At 54.7% G+C, this 22,335-nt stretch overlaps 1 protein-coding gene across 8 annotated transcripts in view; it reads left to right on the plus strand.

The window, feature by feature from the left end:
• Positions 1-22,335, plus strand: part of IQSEC1 (IQ motif and Sec7 domain ArfGEF 1) — a 367,317-nt gene that overhangs the window by 238,631 nt on the left and 106,351 nt on the right. The window contains exon 1 of one of the 8 annotated variants that reach the window (XM_047839895.1): positions 254-797. The exons of 1 other annotated variant lie outside the window; for it this stretch is intronic. In XM_047839895.1, coding sequence (XP_047695851.1) covers positions 730-797 — 68 coding nt within the window. In that variant the 5' untranslated portion in view covers positions 254-729. Of the gene's footprint in view, positions 1-253; positions 798-6,778; positions 6,892-22,335 lie in introns of those variants that run through there. 6 more of the 8 variants (XM_047839903.1, XM_047839881.1, XM_047839922.1 and 3 more) reach the window with 6 other exon arrangements.

The raw sequence follows: 22,335 nt of genomic DNA on the forward strand, positions 1-22,335 counted from the left end.
TGTCTCTCCCAGCAGATGGAGACCCTCATGGGCCAGCTACTCTCCCAGGAAGCAGCCTGACTTCGTCCTTCCTTTGTCTCCCGTGCACCCCGAGCTCCCCGCCAGGAGCCAAGCAGGCAGAACAGCCCCTTTCCCCTTCCTGGCTGGCTCCTGGCCCCTGCTTGGGGTGGGCCAGGCTTCGGGGCGGGTGTTGGGTTTAAGCCTCTGGGGAGATGGGGGAGGATGTGGGCCCGCCCTCGCCTCCCCGCCCACCTCCCTCCCTCTCGGGCTCAGCCTCTGCCGTCCCAGGCCAGCCTCTGGACACAGGACCAGCACTCTCCCTCACCGGGCAGACGCCCCTCACCCGTCCCACCCCGAGTGACTCACTGCTCCCCTGGCCCACAGCCACCGCTGTCTCCTGGCAGGAGGCAGGCGCAAGGTTGTGCAGAAGCCACGGGGTCTGGTGCGAGAGGGCTGCTCAGCCAGGAGGGTTTGGAGCAGCCGGACAGGCCAGCTCGCAGAGGCTGGCCTGGGGACAGCAAGGCCGGTGGCTGCGACTTACAGTGGCCAGTGGGAGCCGGCGCCTCCCCTCTCTCCTGGCTTTTAGGCCTTGTCTTTCTTCTTCCCACCATGAAGAAGGAAGTGACCTGAGAGCCAGCAAAGACAGCCAGCCCCTGGCCAGGAGGAGACCAGGGTTGGAGGGCTGTGGCTGTGGGTCCGTCAGCCGCCAGCTCTCCCAACTAGCCAGGCATGAAGGGCGGTGGCAGTGCCGTGTGGAGCCTTATGTGGAAATACTGCATCTCCGTGAGGACCCTCAGGTACCAGGGGACGTGTGTCTGGACGCAGCTGTGCTTGGCCATCGCCTGGCGGGAGGGGAGGCCTGGGCACTAGGCCGGCCGGTTTGCATTGACTCTGCAAGGTCCAGGACAGCTCCAGCCTGGGGGGGAGCAGGGATGGAGGGCAGGAAAGGTCATGCCTGGTGCCCTCCGGAGAAACTCAGAGTCTCTAGCGGGGAGGGAGGGAGGACAGTGGAACACTAGTTAGGGAGTGTGCGGGCATCTGGCCGGGACCCGGAGTGCCCACTGGAGGATGCCAGGGGCAGGTAGTGTGTCTGGCAGGTAGTGTGTCTGTCCCAAGTGAGCACGGAAACGGGCGTGTGTTACGTAACATGCAGGCACTGAGCACAGCCGAGTGACCTTGGCCCCGTCCCCTAGCCTCTCAGAGCCTGCTCCCCATCAGTGAAATGGGGGCTCACGCTCGTCCCTTCAGACGACGATTTCGTATGACTGTCAATGGCAGTCGCCGAGTGGCGGAGATTTCGGCCCCGACTCCGGCACCGCGCTGCCCAAGTTCATACCTGGCTTTGGAGTTAGCGCCGGCGTGAAGGGGCCTCATCTCTGTGGCCACGGCTTCCCGCGTGCAGGTCCTTACAGGATTAGCATGAGGATTAAATGAGATGGTGTGCAAAGAACAGGGCCAGGCGCACCGCCAGCTCGGGATAAACATTAGGTGTGATTACCGCTGCTGTCGTTTGGTACCTCCCCCCCCTCAGCCAGATGGATGGGGAGGAGTGCCTGGAACAGAGCCCCTGTGCTTGTCAGCGGAGATGGGGTGGGGGAGGGGGCGCAAGGCTCTTTGCCCCCCCCCCGGGGAGGGTGCACGTCTCTGGGTTGATTCCCGCCTCTGCACCTGCCGGAGGGGTCCAGACCAGGGAGCGGGAAGCTGGATCCCCTGTGATCTCAGGCAAGGCTGGGGCTCATCTGTAAAGGGGGATTAGGTGGGGCCAGGATTTTTATGGGCGGGGCTTAGAGGCAGCTGCTTGGAAGGGCTGGAAAGAAGATATCTATTTAGATACTAGCTAAGGGCATATTTGTTACTTCAAGGGGAGGTTTTACAAAGGGGAAGGGATCGGAAGATGCTCCCTCTTTCTTCCCGCCCTCATCACCTGGTATATAAACTATATTAACTCTCCTTTCCTTCCTTCCTTCTTTCCTCTCCAAAATATTTGTGATCACTTATAGGAAATACCTACAATAAATAAAATAAAATATCCGGAAGAGGGTAAGCACAATATAGAATAGAATGCCGTGACCTACGGGAAAAAAATAGAACGGAACAGAGATAAACAGTGTCCTGAGGTCATTCTGTTGAGCTAAACATTACTGAGCTTCCTGGCAGCCAAAGAGAAAGGGGAAACCTGGCCCCTCAGCCCACACTCACTGTGATAGGACATCATCATTACAATGGCCATAGTTGCCTTTGCTGCTGAGTGAGAGTGTCTGGGACCTTGGGCCTTTGGCCTGAACAGGTGAGGGAAGGTGAGAGACATTGCAGAGATAAGCCTGGGGCCTGGTTTTAGGAGAACGGGGCAGACAGAGAGGGCGGAGGCATTCTCTTGGATGGGGATGTGGCTGACTATGGGAGTAAAGAGAGGAGAGCTCACCCCAGGGGTGAGTCAGCGGCCACCTGTCCCTCCTTAGACCCTGGGATAGGCCTCCTTGGGTGGGGACCTTGGAGGTCAGGCCAGGCAGGGGGTGAGTCCCCGGGCTCTGGCAAGAGCACTGTGTGCCTTTCCCTACAACCTCAACTGGATTTCCCTGTGTCTCATTCTCTCCTGTGGTTTCCGGGGACTGGCAGTATGGAAACCTCGAGGGCTGTTTACAGGATGCAGGGGGCCCAGCACTGGGAGGCCCAGCCGTGCTCTGCCAGGGGCTCTCCCGCGCTCAGGAGGAGTTGCGCAGCCTCACAGAGCCCGGTAGACCAGCCTCTCCGTGCCTCAGTTGCCACATGTACAGCACAGGGGTAAAGGCACAGGGGCTAACTACCAGTCAGGGCTGCAGGGTAGAGCCTCGCGTGGCTCGTGGTAAGTCCTCCAAGAGTGTTTTTTGGCCTGGTGGCCCGACAGCATCGCAGGGCTGGAAGGCAGCTCTGGGTGGGTGCAGACATCGTAATTGGCACCGGGTTGGCCCCCAAACCCGCACTTAGCACCTGTAAGTACAGGGCACCTCCATGGTTAGCTGGGGAGGACGGCCCTTAGGGGGCTCCGGGAGACTTGCTCTGCTCTCCAGACCCCCCCACCCCATTTTGTTAGGAGGCCCCCGAGAGGGTGGAGGCTGCTCCCCGAGTCAGACAAACAGACAGACGGACAGAGCAGGCCCTCGGCGGGATCCCAGCCCCCTCAGCTGCCAGGGAAGACCTGAGTCAGCAGGTCTGCGGCCTGAGGCGGGGCTGGCGGCAGCCACAGTGACAAATTGGAGGGTTGCGATCGGACAGCACATAGTTTTCCACTTGCGTCTTCAGATTCCCCTCCGCCTGGGTCTGTCGCCCCTGGCCCGGACCCGCTCACATCTGGAAAAGCAAGAGGTGCGTGCGGGGAGCGGGCTGCTGGCCGGCCAGCCCTGGCCCCTTGCCCAGGGGTTCAGCAACTGCAGCCCAGAAGCTGGGGACGGGGTCTCTGGGACTTCAGCCCCAGGCCTCCGAGAGAGGACATCACACCTAGGAGCCGGGCACACCGGGGCCCAGAGCACAACGGTAGGTTGTATGAGGTACATTTTGGGGCGAGTTGCTAGACCCCCTCTGGGCCCATTTCCTTGGGCAGCGGGTAATGAGAGGAGAACAGTGCCAGCTAGGTGCTCCTTGGGAAACTCACAGATGGGTTCTGTTGGCCCAGCGCCCGGCGGAGCGTCTCCCTGTGATGCCCGCTCCCTTCTTCCCTCTCAGCCTCAGTGTTGAAGAGGCCAAATGATGGAGTAGGGAGGACACGGGCTTGGCAGTCAGGCCTGCCTGGGTTCGAAACCCGGCACAGTCGCTTTCTGTTGTGTAAGTGACTTTTAGGTCTGTTCTGGGATGAAAGGAGTCGGGCCTGTAGGCCTGCCGGGGAAGGGTCGGTGCTGCGTGGTGGCCCTGTCTCTGAGCACCCACCTCCAGGGCCCTGTCTGTTGGAAGCCTTAGTCTGTGGTATTGGTAATCCTCAGCCTCCGGGGCCAGGCTGGAAAATCACTTTTGCATCTGGTGTTATTTTGGGAACGAGAGATCGTTTTGTGCCTTGAGGGCCCATGGGACATTTGAGCTGCCTGGTGGGCAGAGGCAGCCCGCTTGGGGTGCCGGTGGGGGGTGGGGCGGGCAGGGGGCTCTGCTGAGCAAGCCCCGCCCCCACCCCTCCCCCACTGTGGTGTGTCTGAGGAGGAGGGCCTGGGAGCAGCTGGCAGCGGGTCTCTGGAAGCTTCCAGGGCGCTTCCCTGACAATTAGCCATCTGATGCCCCTCCGCGGGAGGCCCTGTGTGCACACACCTCCTGGGACACCGAGCTCACCGCCTCCCAGCCTGGACCATGCCTGAACAGCTCTGATACAAGGAAATACTTTCCCACTTGGAGCTGACACCCCTCTTCCAATGATGCACACCCCCACACCCACCCACACACACCCACACACACCCACACACACCGGGAGGGCGCGGCCCTACTCTCAGGGCCCCCAACCCATCCGCTTTGCCATCCCGGGAGAGCCTGCAGTGGCCAGGATTCCCTGAAGCTGCGGATGGGGTCTCCAGTCCCCTCCCCACCTCCTTCCCCTTCTGGACAGGCCCAGACGATCCCTGTCCCTCCCTGAGCAGAGTCCGGGGCTGAGTATGGGACGGGGCAGGAGCTCCTGGGCAGGACTGCCACCTTTCTAAGCACACATGGATCCTTCTGGCAGCTGCTTTACCCTTTCATACATGGGACTTACTGCCTCAGCCCTGTCCTCCCCCCGCCCCCGCCCCTCCCCATCCCCCCCTTCCAGTCTTTGTGTGGGGTTGAACACCTACTCTGTCCCTGGCACTGTGTCGGATGCTCATGTACAGCCTTCCATCCAGCCAGCTAAGGTCTACCCGTGAAGGCCACTATCCCACTGGACAGAGGAGGAACCTGGGGCTCCAGAGCCTCGAGTTACTGATCCCCATGCTGGGTCACTTGGGGAGGGCCGCACATGTCCTCTGAGCCGGGCAGGGAGATTGGGCATCTCGCTGGAAAAAGGCTTCATTCGGCCAGCGAGTAAATATTTGCTGGGCCCCTGCTCTGCATCAGGCCCGTGCCAGAGCCCTGGGAATATGGCAAGGAGTAAGGCGGCGGCCCAGGCCTCATGGAGCCGAACATTCGGGGCGGGGGTTGAGGGGGGTGGACAGAAACAGTAAACAGAGCAAAAGAATGAAGGTGCCTTCGGCCAGGGATTAAAGGAAAAGGATAAAACCGGGAAGGCTTATCGAGTGAGGGGAGCAGAGAGGGCACGTGACCTGGGTGGTGAGGAAAGGCCTGTCCCAGCTGCGCACTGGCTGATGAGCAGACAAATGAAATGGGGTCTGTCCACACGACGGAGTGCCATGCAGCCGCAAAGAGAAATTAAGTGGTGCCCTGTGTCACAGCACAGAGCAGCCCTTGGAAACGTTATGCTAAGAGAGAAGCCGGAGCCACAAAAGACCACTGAGTGTGTGGACGTCCACAGTAGACAAGCCCACAGGGACAGGAAGTAGAGCGGTGATTGCCAGGGGCGGGGGGTGGGGCGCAGGCTGGCCGGGTGGGTAGGGGACAAGGACTGCTTAATGCAGACAGGGGTTCTCTTGGGGGATGATGAAAACGTTCTAATCTTAGGTTGCGGTGATGTGTCAGGCTCCGAATATCCTGAAACCATTGTATACTTTAAGTGGGTGGATTTTATAGAATATGAATTGTATCTCAATGAAAAGAAAGAAGTTGAAAAGACCTGTCTGCGGGGGTGGCATGGAGTCGAGAGGGGCAGGAAGGAGGAAGCTTCTGAAGACCTGGGGAAGAGCATTCCAGGCAGAGGGAACAGCAGGTGCAAAGGCCCTGAGATGGGAGCATGCCCGGTGTATTTGAAGAACACGGAGGAGGCCCAGGAGGGAAGGGATGTGCAGTCCCCAAGTCTGTCAGTGCCAGATCCCTTTGAGGACTTGAGAGTTCACTGGGGTGGGGGAGAGACAGGGCAGGGTTTAAAGCAGGACGACATGGTGTTCTTTCTGTTTTCCAACCACCGCTGGGGCTGCTGTAAGGAAATGAGACCGTGGAGAGGGCGGGGTGGGGGCTTGGGGGACGGGACACCAATGAGGAGGCAGCGGCTGCTGTCTAGAAGAGAGACGATGATTGATACCCAAAGGAGACAGACTGGCAGACAATGGCAGTGGGAATTCAGATGGGAACAGATTACTCCCTGATGGGGGTGAGGAGGCTTCCTGGAAGGAGGGGCCTGGACCGGGCCTCCAAGAGTGGGGGTGGGTGGGCCAGGCAGAGGGCCAGTGGTGATAGGGCTCTCCAGGGGGCACCACAGTGTGGGAGTGGGGCGCTGAGTACCAGGAGGACATAAGGAGATGAGGTTGAACATCCCGCCCCTGCCACCCCAGTCCCAGGTGGCCGGAGCTGCTTTCAGAATAAGTAGGGCAGCGTCTCTCCAGGGCCACCTGTCACACACCTTTGTCCTGCTCGCTCAGGCCAGTCCTCAGTGAGAATGTTAGCGCCCCTGTGGCCAGAGACCCAGGCAGGACAGGCACTCCCAACAAAGCAGCCTCGCCAGAAACTCAAGTGGCCCTGAAACACGATCGGCCACAGGAGACTGGCCAGGGAGGGAGCTGTATTATTTATTGGCCAGAGCTTCTGGGGCCTCCCTGCTGAAGGCGTGTGGACTGGCCAGACCTTGAGGAGACCACTGGGCAGTGTCTGGGGCCCAGTCAGAGGTGGGCGGGGGCCCCAGGGTGCCCAGCACCCTCTCCCCAGGGCGTGGTTTCCTTCATGCCGGCTGAGCAGGGAGGAAGTCAGACGTCAGGCTCTGCAGTGGGGAGGGCCCAGAGCTCGTCCCCAGGGGCCGTGGAGGCAGGCAGGGTGCCGGGGCTCCAGGAAGACCTCCACCCTCTCCCCTGTGACACTGTGAGTACCAACCATCTAGCTTGGGGGAGGGAGAGGGACTCAGCCACCTGAGAAACCTGGGGTGGGGGGGGCTGCTGATGGCCAGGGCAGAGGGTCCCTGGGGCTCTCATCAGGGTTTGTGATGTTTCTTAGAACCGTTTTCTGTGACCTCTTCTCACTGCCTGGATGGCACAAAGGCCCACCCTGGGCCCAGGGAGCCCCAGGTGTTTCCCCAGAGCTGCCTCGAAGGGCAGCTTCAGCTGCAAGAGGGAGGTTCTCTCACTCCCCTGGGCATTAGACCAGCCCCAGGTCCTGGGGAGGGCAGAAGGTCTAGGGTCCCTCAGCCCACCCAGGCTGGTTGGTCCTAGGCCTAGGCGCTCATAACCACCCTGAGGAGGAGCCACACCCATTTTACAGCTGAGCATACTGAGGCCCACAGAGGTTGCACAGTTGCTGAGGGCTCCTGGAGGGTAGTTGGTGCAGTTTCCTTCCCCCACTGCTACCCCCTCACCCCACAAGGCATACACTTTGAGCAAAAGGAGGCACGGGGCAGAGGGAGGAGAAGCTTCTTTCCAAAATGATCCAGAGAGAAATCTTGAGGATCTGTAGATTCCCCGGGGCCAGGAGGAACCTTGGGGACAGCCCCACGTGGATGGGCAGCTCTGGACACACTGAATGAGAAAGATTCAGTGAGCCTCTTTGGTGCTGTCCCTCGAGAAATCCCCTGTGGCAAGATGGGGAGCCCTGGGGCCACCTGCCCCGCAGGGAGATTCCCCACTGAGCTCTGCTTCCCCATCTAACCTCACTACAACCCTGGAAAGGAGAATGACTATCACGTTTGGGTGATGTGGAAACTTAGGCACAGAGATGTTAGGACATCTGTATGATGTCCCGCAGCAGGTGTAAGTTGGGGAGCCGGGGCTTGAACCCAGAGTGACTCTATGCCCCTCAGTGCATCATACAGTCTCTGTCTGGGGTACAGGGGCAGGGGTGAATGATCCCATGACTGTGCCATCACTGGGCCTCGGTTTTTCCACCTGTAGTGGGGTTGGACTCCAGTGCTAAGCAGGGAGCTGTCTGCCCCTGTTGGCCTCCAAGAGCTGGGGCTGGGCTCAAGGTAGGCTTGGCTGCAGACGTGAGAACCCCCAGGGCGGCTCTCTGATCCCAGGTCAACAAAGCCTTCCTCTGATGCATCGGCAGAGCTCTCTATGACCCCAGTGAGCCAGAGGGCCGTGGGGGGACCCCGGGTGGTCAGGCAGCTCAGGGCCCAGGGCTCCGGCCTCCAGTTCAGCCGTCTCCAGCAGCTACCTGCCCCTGTTGGCCTCCGGGGTGCAAACTGGGGAGCCCAGCCAGGCAGGTGCCAGCACCTCTCCTGGGGGAAGGCCTCTTCCAGTCCTGAGGGAAGGGCAGATAGAATGTCACCAGGGGCCAGGACTGCCGGGCTCTGTGGCAGCCACCTCTTCTGGGCCACTGAGGATCTCAGGCAAGCAACTTTCTTTCCCTGTGAATGGCCACGGCGAGTCAGAAGCCTTGAGGGGGGCGTCTGAGGGGCTCAGTGGGTTGTGTCCGACTCTTGATTTCGGCTCAGGTCATGATGTCATGGCTTCGTGGGCCTGAGCCCCACATCAGGCTCTGTGCTGACAGCGCAGAGCCTGCTTGGGATTCTCTCTCTCTCTCTCTCTCTCTCTCTGCCCCTCCCCTGCTTGAGCTCTCTCTCTCTGTCTCTCTCCCAAAATAAATAAACAAACTTAAAAAAAAAAATAGAGAGCAGGCGGTGGGGTGGAGAGGGCGGTGGGCGCCTGGGGCTCTAAGCAGAGACATGGTGAGCGGGGCCGAGCTTTGCTGTGTGCCTAGGGGGAGTCCGGGCTTTGAGGAGAGACGTGGGGCTTCCAGAGATGTTCCTTCCCCTGACACTTCTGGAAGTCCCCAGACCAAGTCCCGCTTATGACATGACCCTCTTCAGCTCAGCTTTGCTTAAGGTCTTTCACACCTAACGGTCACATCGGACTTCTGACCCTCCAAGTCAGCTGCTACCGTGTAGGTGTTAGAGTCCCTGGTTTGGGTCCCAGCTCTGCAGGCCTGCCCGTGTGAGTCTGGGCAAGTCACAGGCCTCTCCTGAGCCTCCAGCTGTTGGAGCGTGAAAGATTGTTTCATGGCACCAAGTAAACTCAGGTTGGTGGGCCCTCTCCTCCTGGCCCCTCGCCCCCGTCGTACCTTGAAGAGCCTGTATCCTTGGAGGCACACGGGTTTTCCTTAGGCCTTTTCCTTGGGGACTGGACCCGTGTGGGACACAGGGTCCAAGAAGCCAACTGGGGCCCTCCCATCCCCCCGGGGCCTGCCAGTCTCCTCCTGTCTGAAGCCCGCTCCCCTGGGCTCGGAGTGAGCAGAGACTGAGCAGGGCCCCCACCCCCACCATCAGACAGCCAAAACAGTCTAATGGGAGGACTGGCCAGGCGTGGGCAGGGCATGGGTGCAGCTCCACACGGCCCCCCGAGCTGGGGCCTGCTGAGCACAGCATCTGTAGGCAGACGGTTGAGAGCAGGTCCCTTATGGGCCAGTGTGAGGCACCCCTGGGCCTTCTCCCTGAGTCTGTGAGGGAGGGGTTGTGAGCCCCACTTGAGGGATGAGCAAACCAGTGCCCAGAAAGCTATATGAGTGTGACTTCTGGGGGAAAGGAAAGAGGAGTCCGGCCAGGCAGAGTGGGGTGTCCAAGCTGTACCCAGCTTACAGAGAGCATCCAGGCACTTGTCAGGCTGCCGAAGTAGGTTGAGAGCCTTGACCTTGGTGTGAGTCTCAACCCTGCTACTCTCTTAGCTATTTGACCTGGGGTGTGTCAGGTTAGCCTCAGTCTGTCACTGAGGACCCTTGTCGTTGCAGGTAACAGAAAAGCCAAATCAAACAGGCTTAAGCATAAAAGGGCTTCATTGGTTCATGGAACTGAAAAGCCTAGGGTGTGGCTCGCTTCAGGAACGGCTGGATCCAGGGGTTCACTTTATGTAATGGGTTTGGATGTCTCAGCTCTCACCTCTGCCTTCCTCCCTGCTGGCTCCATATTGAAGCAGGGCTGCTCTGCGTGGGGTCCCCAGCTCTGTGCTTGGCGTGCAGGGAATTCTCCCCAATCCAGCAACAGGCCAGCTTCAGGGGCCAGGCTGCAATCAGCAACACATGGTCTCTGTCTTGGGGATGTTGATAGTGCCCTGGGGGATATGGGACAAGAAAAGAGGAAGTTACCATGCAGGGTGATCAGAGCCTAGCCGGGTGTGAGCTCCAGAGCCAATGGGAGACCAGAGGAGTAATGTCAGTTTCACATCAGGATGGGTTCCCCAAAGTCTTCCTAGAAGAGATGACAGCCGAACTAGATTTTGAAAGCAGAGGAGGAGTTGGCTTGGGGAACAAGAAGTGAGGGGGCAGGGGCCCTGGGGTTCAGTGTGGTGTTCGGGCTGCTTCAGGACCCGCACACAGTGGGGTTGGCCAGGCCGTGGAGTTCCCAGTGGGGCTTAGAGGTCAGCACAGGTGGCGGGAGTGGGGCCAACTGGGCCTATATGTGGGCGAAAGGTGGCTCTGGCTTTAAGGCAATGAGGATGGGAAAGAATGCGCACGTACTGAGCACCTACCGTGTGCCTGTGACTTTCCATATGTTGCCTCGTTCCGGCTACACGACAGCCCCTGGAGGTTTCTTGTCCCCCCTGTGCAGAGATGGAAGCAGGTGCCAGGACAGACGGCCTATCGGAGTCAATCAGACCTATTTCCCCCCACAAACTTAGAACTTTGCACTTAGCAACTGGCCAGGCTCGGTGGCCTCTGATCTGCCGTTAAGAGGCTACTGGGATGCTACCTATGGTAGGGACATATGGGGAAGTCACCTTGTTCAAAACAGTTACATGTTGAAACACGTTCCCAGCAGACTAACCACTAAGACTCCCATCACACAGGCAGGGTGTTTGCCGGAAGCGAGCACAGTAAATCTGAAACCCGATGTCTGCAGGAGAGGGGGCACATCATAGCCCGTGGCCAGGTGTGAGCTGTGAAGCCTGAGACCCCCAGGCTGAAGTAGGTGTGGAGAGCCACAGCTCATGGGCGACCAGGGGAAACCAGCTTGAGTCTGAGCTTTAAGCTGCAAAGTTTTAGACCACCTCTCAGCTGCCCCCTCACAGTGCGTTCACCTGTAGCTGAGATAAGCCAGGGAGAGGAACGTGGGGTGGGAGCAGGAAGACAGAGGGCCAGATCCCAGCCCCCCCTTTGGTTGCTATAACCCCTGTAAGCCTCAGTCTCCTCATCTGTAAAGTGAGGGCGTGCCATACGCAATGACATAGAAACAGCTCAATAAATGTCAAGGATGATTATCCCCAAGTAAAAGAAACATTCTCGGTTTGATTATGACATTTTTTAAAAATTGCCATTGTTGCAACCACAGACTTGAGTCAAGTGGGAAACTGTTTGCTTCAGACTCTAGAACCCCCCCCCCCCCAAGGGCAAGCACATGGTCGTTCAGCCTTGTGTCTGCTGGGTCAGGCTTGAGGTTCAGGAAATGTACTCGGTGAGTTAAACCCAGATTTGGAACTTGTCCAATCGTAATTGATCCAAGGTTTTCATTTCTTAAAGGAGTCGGTGAGACAAAGTTTTTTTGAACAGGGAAGAGAGAACGCTAGTGAACTGTACCCGGGCGATACACAGGGAGCGGAAGGAGGCCAGAGGCAGATGCCACTGACATTTCAGAGTGGTAGAAGGATACTGGGAGACGGTCTCTGGGAGAGTTGTCACCTGAGCCAGGTCTGGAGCGTGAATGAGAATTGGCCAAATGGAGGGTGGGAGAGAATTTGTAGGATGAGTCTACCACGGTGTGTTGGGGAACAGCCATCAGTCTTGGATGGTGTGGAACCTAGGAAGGTTGAAGACCAGAGTCGAGGGCCCAAAAAGGAGGCAGACGGGGCCCAGAGTCCAGAGTAGGCCTCTGGAGTTTTTAAGCAGGGAGGTTGTATTAACCGGCACCCTTTTGGTCACAAGTGACAAAAACAAATGAACAACCAGCTAACAAAAACAGACGGTCTCGAGCCAAAAGCTGAATTCATTGCCTTCTGTTTCTGAAACAGGGAGGGCTTCGGGTACAGTTGGATTCAGGGGCTCAAGCTGGTGTCTCTGTTTTCATCTCTCCTGACTTCACTTCAGGGAGCCTCTCTGCCTGTGATTGCCCCAGCAGCCCCAGGTTTACTACTGTCTTGCAGCTAATAACGCTGTGTAGAAACAGTTCCATCAGAGCTCCCAGAACAGACTCTCAGTGGTCTAGCTGGGGTCACATGCCGATCCCTGAACCAGGTGCTTTGGTTAGGGGGTGAAATATTCTAGAGTTAGAGATGGAGTCAGCTGACAAAAACTAGATGGACTAAGAGTGGAGGAGGGAAGACTCCCCAGAGAATATCGGGGTGCCTTACCTGAAGTGAGAGTGGAGGCTGGGAAGGCAAAAACATCCCGCATCCACCACTGTGACCTGAGAAGACCTGCCAGGTCTTCTGTTTGCACTCTGGGCTAGGTGACCTGACGTGCGTCATCCCTTCATGTCAGCCCCATGTGGCAGGGTTTCTTATGATCCCTATTTTGCAGATGAGAAAACGGAGGCTTAGGGAGATAAAGTCACTCGCCCAGGGTCATAGCAAATGGCCTCTGACCCTAAATCTGCTGGAACCCAAAGCTGGGATTCTTAACCATCTGTTTCACTGCCTTTGGAGCTTTCAGATCTGAGTTTGGAGAAGATACCTTGGGAGCTTGAATGGAGGACAGACTGGCAAGAGAGAGACCAGAGGCAAAGGCTGGGGCAGGAGGCTGGTGCCGCACAGGCAGAGGGGAGAGGAAGGGACCCTAGGAGATAGAGGTACGGTTTGTCTCAGTGTACTGTCAGCCTAGCTTTCGTTGTTGTTTTCTTTAAATTTTTTTAATGTTTTATTTATTCTCAAGAGAGAGACAGACAGAGACAGAGCATGAGCGAGGGAGGGGCAGAGAGAGAGGGAGACACAGAATCGGAAGCAGGCTCCAGGCTCTGAGCCATCAGCACAGAGCCCGATGCGGGGCTCCAACTCGGGAGCCGTGAGATCATGACCTGAGCTGAAGTCAGATACTTAACCGCCTGAGCCACCCAGGCACCCCTCGTTGTTGTTTTCTTATGTAGATAAATTTATCTAATCAGCAATATACACATTTGTATGTACACACATACACATACATACACACAGCCGCACTTTGTATATACACACACGTGTGTGTGTGTGTGTGTGTGTGTGTGTGTACATACGTATGGGCACACACATTCATAAGCATCCTAATTATTTTGCCTACTGGTTTCTATTTCGGGCAATCTTAGCAGGGGGATGCAAGGTGTGAGGCCCCTGGGCCTGGAGGCTGGACTTATGCTCAGGCTATGGGCACAGGGGCATTTCCTGGGGAATTTCCGGAGGAAGTGGTCAAAGGTCAGTAACCACCCACCTGGCTCAGGACCAGCTTGGGGGGCAGGGCAGGATGGGGAAACAGCCACTCCTCAGTTCCCTTTTCAGCTCTAAGGCTCCCCAGGCAAGAGTCAGGCCTCCCCGATGATATCATACATGCCAGAAGTCATTCTGCCCACACCCTCATTGCACAAAGGGAAAACTGAGGCAGTTGGGGCACCGCACGCCTTAACTTTGTTCTCACCACGTGAGGAAGCCCGGTAGCCTGAGTACCCACCGTAGGGTATATGGACTGCTGCTTTGCTGTGTGGCCTAGGGTAAGTCACAGAGCTGCTCTGGGCCTCAGTTTTATATCTGCAAAATGGACCTATAATTACCTCCCAGAGTGGACCATGGAAGCCAGTGCCTGGCAGGTGTCAGTAAATGTTGGCTGTTACATTTTCTTCCTTTGTGTGGCGAACTCATAGAAGGGATGAATGGCTATGGGTCCTAGGAAAGAAAGCTTTCTTGTGTATAAGCTGCGTGGCCTTGGGCAAGTCACTTAACTTCTCTGGACCTCAGTTGCCTTATCTAGAAAATGGCTTGCTAATCACCACCTCAGAGGTTACGGAGAGGACTAACAACGCCAGCCCATGGGATGGCCCCTTTTTCTCATATGTCTCCTTCCCACTGGGCAGCTGGGCATCCGCCTGCCCCCCACGGCTCCTCTTCCTGCCCTGGGAGTGGGCCAAGTGAGTTATTGTATTCATGAATCATTCAGCTAATATCTGCTGAGCACCTACTGTGTGCCAGGCACTGCTCAAAGCAATGAGAAAGTCAGACCAAGATCCCCTCCCCCTGGAGCTGCAAACAACTACACAGGATACTTTCAGACTTTGCAAGGAGGAAAATAAATGGGTTGATGTGGGGGGAATGGCCTGGTGGAGACTACTTTATGGGTGGTCGGCAAGAGCCTCTCTGCAGAGGGCACCAGAGTAGAGGAGAGAAGGGGATGGGCCCGGTGGCAGAGGGAGGAGCAGGGGCACAGCCCGCAGGGAATTCAGGCTCAAAGGAGAGAGGGGTTGGGGGCTTCTAGCACCCCCTCCCAGGAGAGGGAGTCCGGGTGGGCCGGACCTTGCTTCCCCCAGGTGTGAGAGCCTGAGGGTCGCCGTTGGGGGATAGTCCACCTCATTTGTTAAGCATTTGCTGGAAGCTGGGCCCACTGTGAAGGCTGATGGGGGGACGATAGGGGAGGGAGGACCTGTCCAGAGCCTGGTGGTCGCAAGCCACCTCTCTTGCTTGGCCTCGGAGCCCCAGACTGAGGGTGGCAGGTGGCAGGTGGCAGGTGGACCCCAGGGGGAGGCCTCTGGGTTCAGCCCCAAACTCCAGAAACCTGTAAGAACCACACAAGTAACCACATTTCACCTTTAAGTACTGACACCACCCCAGCTTGGACTGCTAGTGCGTGTGCCCGAGGCGGGCCGTTGCCCCTCCCTGGGCTCTGGCCTCTTCTGGAGACACAGGAACACAAATAATAATGTCAGCTGTTGCTCGTGGAGCATCTGTGTGTGCGGGGCGCTGATGGGCCCTTTGTTGTCTTCTGGTGTCTTGTGTTATCACAGGGAGCTTTTCGGCACTTGGGGGGGGGGGCGTCTGTTGGACACGACTGACACCTGATATGGAAAGACTTTGTAGCTGGATTCTGGGATGTGTAGGAAACACAGGCCCCTTCTGTCCAAAACCAAACAAGTAAACCTGGTGCCGAAACCCTGAAGACATTTGTCCCTAAAACGTCCTGCGCCAGTGTGGGTCCCATCGGTGCTGGCTCGGTCCTAGGCATCAAAGGCAGACGCTGGCCGTGGCACAATGAAATCCTCCGGCTAATGTGGAGACTCGACTACCCACTACCCCAAAGGGGGTCTGTTTTTCTGCACCGCTTGTAACAGCCCCACTTTGTGGATGAAGAAACTGACAGTGAAGTTAATCCCTTGGCCGGGTTCCTTCAGTAATGTCAGAGGTGGGATCTGAACCTGGGCTGGGACCCAGAGCTAGCCACGAACTCCATGACCTGCACCCTGCTCTGGGTCAGATGTGCTCATGGAGGGACTGGCACCTTCCTGGCCCACCAGAAAGGGCTGGATGAATCTCTAGAAATGTGTGTCACCGCTCTCTCTGGTGGCTTCCCAGGAGGTACAGCATAGAAAGTCTATAAGGGTCTGGAGGGTCTATAAGAAGCCATTCTCCCACAGGCCAGGGGATTCTATGAGCTTGGCTGGGCAGGGGTGTCAAGGTGGGTCCCAAGGCAAGGTTAACATGCTGTGGGGTGCCTGCCCAAGGGTGATGGGGTAAGAGGTGGGGCCCCAGAAACAGCCAGAGACGTCTGGGCTCGACTTCAAACAGTCAGGAAGCACATAACAAGCCACGTTTCATCTGCAAGCACAGATGCCCCAGATAAGTAGGCCACAACGAGCACCTCGAGGCTGCGTCACGACACCCCCTGACACACCCTGCTGGGTGACACCGGGGCACAAACAAGGCAAGGGGCCATGGCGGCCTGAGGAGGCTTCTCGGCAGCAATGGTAATGACAGTGACGTCCCGCCGTCTGAGCGCCGCCTGTGTGTCAAGCCCTACTCTGTGCTCATTTAATTCTCCCGGCTACCCCGTCTAGTCGGAATGCCTATCCTGTTCGGCAGACAGGGAAACGGAGGCACGCCAGATAACTTGTTCACATTTCTTGCTAGCTGGAAAGTGGCTGCGTCGGAGTGGGAACCCAGAATTGAGCTTTCCTTTGGGAACTGGAGGGCTGACCAGCGTAGTGGGTCAGATAAGTGGAGAGGTGTTCACAGGCTTCCTACTCTGGTGTCTCCCAGGTGGCAGCTGGTCCCCAGCTGGTGCCCCCACTGCTCCATCATCTGGAGGATGGACATGGCTGCTGGGCCAGTGTGGGAGAAGGGCCCCATCTGGTGCCTCCGGACAATATGTCTGCTGAAGGTGAAGTCCTTTGCTGACGGCTCCTGCACCCCCCACATCCTCACTTCGTGAAGATACGCGGTCCCTGTCTGTTGTGACAGCCCCCTGCCGGCTTCCCCTGGAGTTGGGAGTTGGAGGAGTGTCTATGGGGGCCTGCTGCCCTCAAGGTGGGGAGCTGGCTGGATAGCAGGGAGGACCAAGAAGCTGGCTCTGGGGAAGGGTGGGGCTGGCAAGAGTGACTTTGGGCAGGTGTCTATGTAAATGTGCCGGGAGCCGGGTGCTGCTGATTCGGAAACCCTCTACACCCGGGCTCATTGGGTCCTGGCTGCGACCAGTCAGAGCCTGCCCAGCCCACAGTGCAAACCTCAGGGCATCTCCCCAGGACAGCCTCCCTGTGGGGCAGAGAAGTTCCCCTGGGAGCCTCAGAGACTGCTCTGCCGAGGGTCCCGGGAAACACTTCGGGGTGTGGTTCTGCTCCTGGGGCCTTAGGCTGGCCCTGAGCTAACACTGCCAGGCAGTCTCACTACTGACGAGTGTGGTGTACCTGTTTCATTTGGCTGTGTTCAAACCACCCAAGATGTAGTGGCTTACCACAGTGATTTCTTATTTTGCATGATTGTGTGGGTTAGAAAATCTGAGACCAGTTCCGCTGGTCTCGTGGGACTCACTCATTCGCTGCACTCAGAGGACCTAGCCTGGAATATCCAAGATGGCCCCACGCACATGTCTGTGGTTGGTGCTGAGGCACCGCAGGTCCCCTCCACATGGCCCCTTGCCTGCTCAGTGGGCAGCCCGCTTCTGTACAAGGGGTCCCCTCGGTTCCCCTCCACATGGTCCCCAGTGGACAACCATCTGCCATCCACTGGGGTCCAAGAGCAGCGTTCCACGAAGAAGAACGTGGAGGTGCATGGCCTCCTGAGGCACAGTCTCAGAACCGGCACAACCATCACTCCTGCCACATTCGACTACACAAAGAAATCATGTGGCCAAGGGGACGGGAAATAAACGCCCTCTGGGTGGGAAGAGGAGGGGACAAATCCCACTGCAGAGGGGCCTGGGCACCAGGATGGGGGCAATCTGTAGGCATATTTTGTAATCACAGCATGTGTATCATTAGGATTTTGCTGGGCTCTTATCTCACAAAGGTTGGGATGAGCAAAGCAAGTTCTGAAGTCATCATATGCAAAGCCCCAAAGCAGCCTGGTAAAATTACCCTTGAAGACCTGTCATATAGAGTCCCTAGTTTATGTACCCGCCCTACAGGGAGCTCTGTGCCCACTGAAGTGTGTGGTCCTTGAGCCAGACCAGATGAAGGCAGCAAGGCTTGCCCAGGCATTCCAGCCATTGTGGTGAGAAAGGGACCCACAAATCCCCACTGGGAGTGCATGGGGTCCAAATCACTGCTCACCTTTGGAGGCTCCATTCTGTGTCACTATTAAGCCTGTAGAGCTGCACTGCCCCCAGACAGAAGCTACTAGCCCTATGGGGCCATTTAAATTTTAACAGGTTAAATAAAATCTTTTTCAAACTCAGTTCCCCATCCACAGTAGCCACATTCCAAGCGCTCAGTGGTCCAACCGAGCCAACGAGTGGAGAGCTAGGGGTCAGCTGGCCTGAGCCCAACTCAGCCCCCTTCATTCAGCTGCCCTCCTACCTGCCCACCTTTGTAGTTACCCAGGCCTTGTGCTGGCTGCTTGGGACCCAGAAGTGACTCAGCCTTATCCCAGTCGCTGCTCTTGAGGGACTGATAACGCAAGGGGCCAGTATGTGAGCGGGGCCAGCCCTGCTGGGCATCCCTCCAGCCCCTGTGTCTGACCCGCCCTGCCCTCAGGGAAGCCAGGACCTGAGATGTGCTGAGTGGGGAGCCCTAGGGCCACGCCCTCTTGGAGCAAACCCCTAGCTCCAACACTGTCCTCCCCACCATGAAGCAAGGGGAGGCTCTGTTTGTACTTTCCAGGCTTTTCTAGTAAAAGCAGGATGCCTGTGAGAAACCTCCCCACCCCCATGGTGAGTATCCATGGCTGAAAAATTACAATAAGCCACTGAGAACCCATTTCAGATGAAATTGAAATCTATGAATTTTATTCACTGCAACAGCTTCTATTTTGGTTTGAAAGATGTTAATGTGTGAAACAGTATTTGTTTGGTCTACCAGCAGCGTTGGGTGTGCATATGGGATGTAAGATCCCCTAAAATAATTCAGGGGCTCCCAGCTTGGGAATCCCCGAAGCTTCCAGGATCGCAATGGGGGGTGGGGCACCTTATGCTGTCTCTGTGTGGCCAGCACTTGGGCTAGCCCCATGCTGGCTTTTGTGGAGGGAGGGGAGTGAGGTTCTCCCTCGACACTCTGCCCTCCATTCCTACACCCCTCCATACCCACAGCCCATAGCCACCCTCCTTACTATCCGTTCTCCTGGTTCTGTTCTGAGCTCTACCCATCGGAGGTGACCCAACATTTTTGCCCAGTCCCTCTAGGATGTGTGCCCCAGTGTCCAAAAGCTGTGACCCTCTTTTCTGCAGAGACGGAATTTGACTTCCTTATAATCCAGGGGAACAGAGGTGATTCAGACACCAATCCCTGCCCTCTAGGCTGGGGCCTAGGCACAGGTGAAGGGTTTCCACATCCCGTTCCTCCTGCTGCAGGACCCTTCCCTGCTCCTGGCTGGACATCAGCACCATGAAAGGAGGGACATTTGTGTGTGTGTGGCTCCCAGCTGATCCCTTGCACATAATAGACACTCAAATATTTGTTGGGTGAATGAATGAATGAATGAATGAATGCAAGCTGAGGGGCACACAGGCATGTGTCCCAACCATGCCCTCTGGCTTCTGACTGTGTCTTCTTTTTGGAGGTCTCAGAGACATATGATGAGCAGGGGGCACCCCCTAGGGGAGTTGCGATCACAACTAGATCAGTGTTTTTTTCTCCCTTTGGGGTCCGTGGATTTATTCTCAGGAGTTTTCAGGTTCCGCACAACAATTTTTTTTTTTATTTGTGGATTCTTTAGGAGTTGCAAGAGTTGTTTGTAATAATTTCAATCACCAGGGAGACTTGCAAGAATAATATCCAAAACAAGTCCTCCCATGTACCCTTCACCCCAATTCATTATTACTAATGTTTTACCAAATATTTCCCCCCCAGAACTATTCGCGAGGTCATTGCAAACATGCAACATGATGACTTTTACTCCTGAATAATGCTTCAGTGTCTATTTCCTAAGAACAAGAACATTTGGTTACATAAACATGGTTCAATAGCCAAAGTCAAGAAGTGTAGCACAGATACAATACAGTTTATAGTCACCTTTACCAATTGTCTCAATAATGCCCTTTATGTCATTTTTCCCTGACCCAGGACGCCCCAGAGTCGTCACGTGTTCTCTTAAAGCTTTATGAAGATGCCATTTACATACCAGAAAATTCCCTTGTGTCAAGTGTCCCATCTCATGATCGTTGAGAGATATTGGTAGAGTTGTATACACATCATGATTTTTATTTTAAATTATCTCCATCACCCTGAAAAGAAGCCTCGTCGCTAGTTTCCGTCAATGCCTTGTCCCGCCTCCAGCCCCTGGCAACCGCTAATCTGCTTTTTGTCTCTATAGATTTGCCTTTCTGAGCATTTCATTATAAATGGAGTCATCCAATACGTGACCTTTTGGGTCTGGCTCCTTCCACTTGGTGTAATGTTTTCCAGGTTCATCCGTGTTGTAGAACGTGGCAGTATTTCATTCCTTTTTATGGCAATAATACTCCATTGTATGGATAGACCAGTTGATGGACGTTTGGGTTGCTTCCACTTTAGGGTTATTATGAATAATACTGCTATGAATATATATATATAAGTTCTTACATGGGCATATGTTTTCATTTCTCTTGGGTAGAAGTCTGGGAATAGAATTGAGGGGTCAGATGGTAACTCTATGCTTAACTTTTTTTTTAATGTTGATTTGTTTTTGAGAGTGAGAGAGACAGAGTGTGGATGGGAGAAGGGCAGAGAGAGAGGGAGATGGGCTATCTCATTGTGGTTTTGATTTGCATTTCTCTGATGGCTACTGATGTTCAGCATCTGTTCATGTGCTTCTTGGCCATTCGTGTACCTCCTCTGGTGAAAGACCCTATCAGACTTTTTGCCCATTTTAAAATTGTATTGTGTTCTTATTATTAAGTCACAGAGTTCTTTTCATGTTCTAAATACAAATCTTTGTGGGGTGTTTTGTTTTGTTTTGTGTTTTGGTTATATGACTTGTAAACATGTTCTCCTAGTCGGTGGCTTAAATTTTTTGCTTTCTTGATCATGTCTTTTGAAATGTAAAAAGTTTTAATTTTGATAAAGTCCAATTTGTCATTTTTTTTATTGCTTATGTGTTTGATATCTAAGAAATCATTATATCTAAGAAAAAATCTAAGATATTTTTATATTTAAGAAATCACTTTATATCTAGGAAACTACTGCCCCACCAAAGGTGACAATGATTTACTCTTATGTTTTCTTCTGAGAGTTATATAAGGTTTTTTTAAAAATTTTTTTTTAGTTTGTTTTTTGAGAGAGAGAGAGAAAGAGCAGGGGAGGGGCAGAGAGAGGGAGAGAAAGGATCTCACTGTCAATGCAGAGCCCAATGTGGGGCTCAAACCCATGAACCATGAGATCATGACCTGAACGGAATCAACAGTCGGACGCTTAACCGGCCGAGCCAGCCAGGTGCCCCTATGGTTGTAATTCTTACATTTAGATCATTGATCATTTTGAGTTAATTTTTGTATATTATGGGAAGGGTCCAAATACATCCTTTTGCATGTAGACATTGTCCCAGTGCTATTTGTTGAAGAAAGTATTCTCTCCAGTAAGTTCTCTCGACACCTTTGTGAAAAATCATTTGACCATGATACAGTCTTTTAAATGTCATTTTCATGAAAATGACAGCCCTCTCTCATTTTAACAAAAGCATATTCCCAATCATCTGGATGACTTTTTCTCTGAACTACTGAGGTAAACCAATCAGTTATTTTTATTTTGAGTGGTTCATGGTTTTCTCTTGCTTATTGGTAAGAACTCTTTATATATTGAGGAACCAAAGGAAGAGTATGTGCCAATATTTCATCTCGTGAAATAGCACCATGTACTCCAAAGGCAGTAAGTATAGCTTGACTTTGGGGGAAGCCACTGAAGATGGAACTAGGCAAAAAAGGCAAAAATGAGTTCTGATGCTAACCTGAGAAGTTTATGTAACCACACCAAAGTGAGTTCGCTCTTTGGTGAGTTAGAAACTGTACCAAGTTGAGCTGTCACACAAAGAAAACTTTTATTTGCAGCAAGTAAAATCACGGGGAATGGTTTCCAAATCTATGACTCCCTGAGAGAGGATGAATGGGTTCCTTTAGTTTAGGGTTAGGATGAATAGTTAGGTAGGGAAGCCTTGTCATCCTATGTAGAGGGGAGCATAAGGTCGTGTGTGTGCCCCTTAAAGAAAATGCCTATACACACATTGCATGTTATGTAAATGAGGCTGGGGCTCCTCCTTGGGCGGAGATTTAGTATTATAATGAGGTAAAGGTAATGGTACATCATTCCAGAAGTCACTCCTCGGTCCATCTGTGAGGGCTTGAGCTGGGGGGTTAGCTCAAAAGGTCTGGGTCGTCTGGGCCAGTGGGAGGTCTTATCACAGCAGTCGCCATCACCCGAGGGGTGATTTGGGATTTCTTTTGCCTGAGTTAAGAGGTGAGCTGCAGGGATGCCTGGGTGGCTCAGTCAGTTAAGCGTCCGACTTCGGCTCAGGTCATGATCTCGCAGTTTGTGAGTTCGAGCCCCGTGTTGGGCTCTGTGCTGACAGCTCAGAGCCTGGAGCCTGCTTTGGATTTTGTGCCTCCTTCTCTCTCTGCCCCTCCCCCACTTGTGCTCTGTCTCTTGTCAAAAATAAATAAATATTTTAAAAAATTGTTTTAAAAAGAGGTGAACTGCAAAGAAGAGCTTCAGGAGAAATGTCAAAAGTTAGTGAGTACAAGCAGGTGGGCAGTCAATGTCAGGTCTTGGGGGTCTAGCTGGTGACACTTAGACCTGAGTCCTACAGGTCACTGGGAGCC

This window comes from Prionailurus viverrinus, chromosome A2, assembly GCF_022837055.1.
Source record: "Prionailurus viverrinus isolate Anna chromosome A2, UM_Priviv_1.0, whole genome shotgun sequence".
NCBI classification, from domain to species: domain Eukaryota; kingdom Metazoa; phylum Chordata; class Mammalia; order Carnivora; family Felidae; genus Prionailurus; species Prionailurus viverrinus.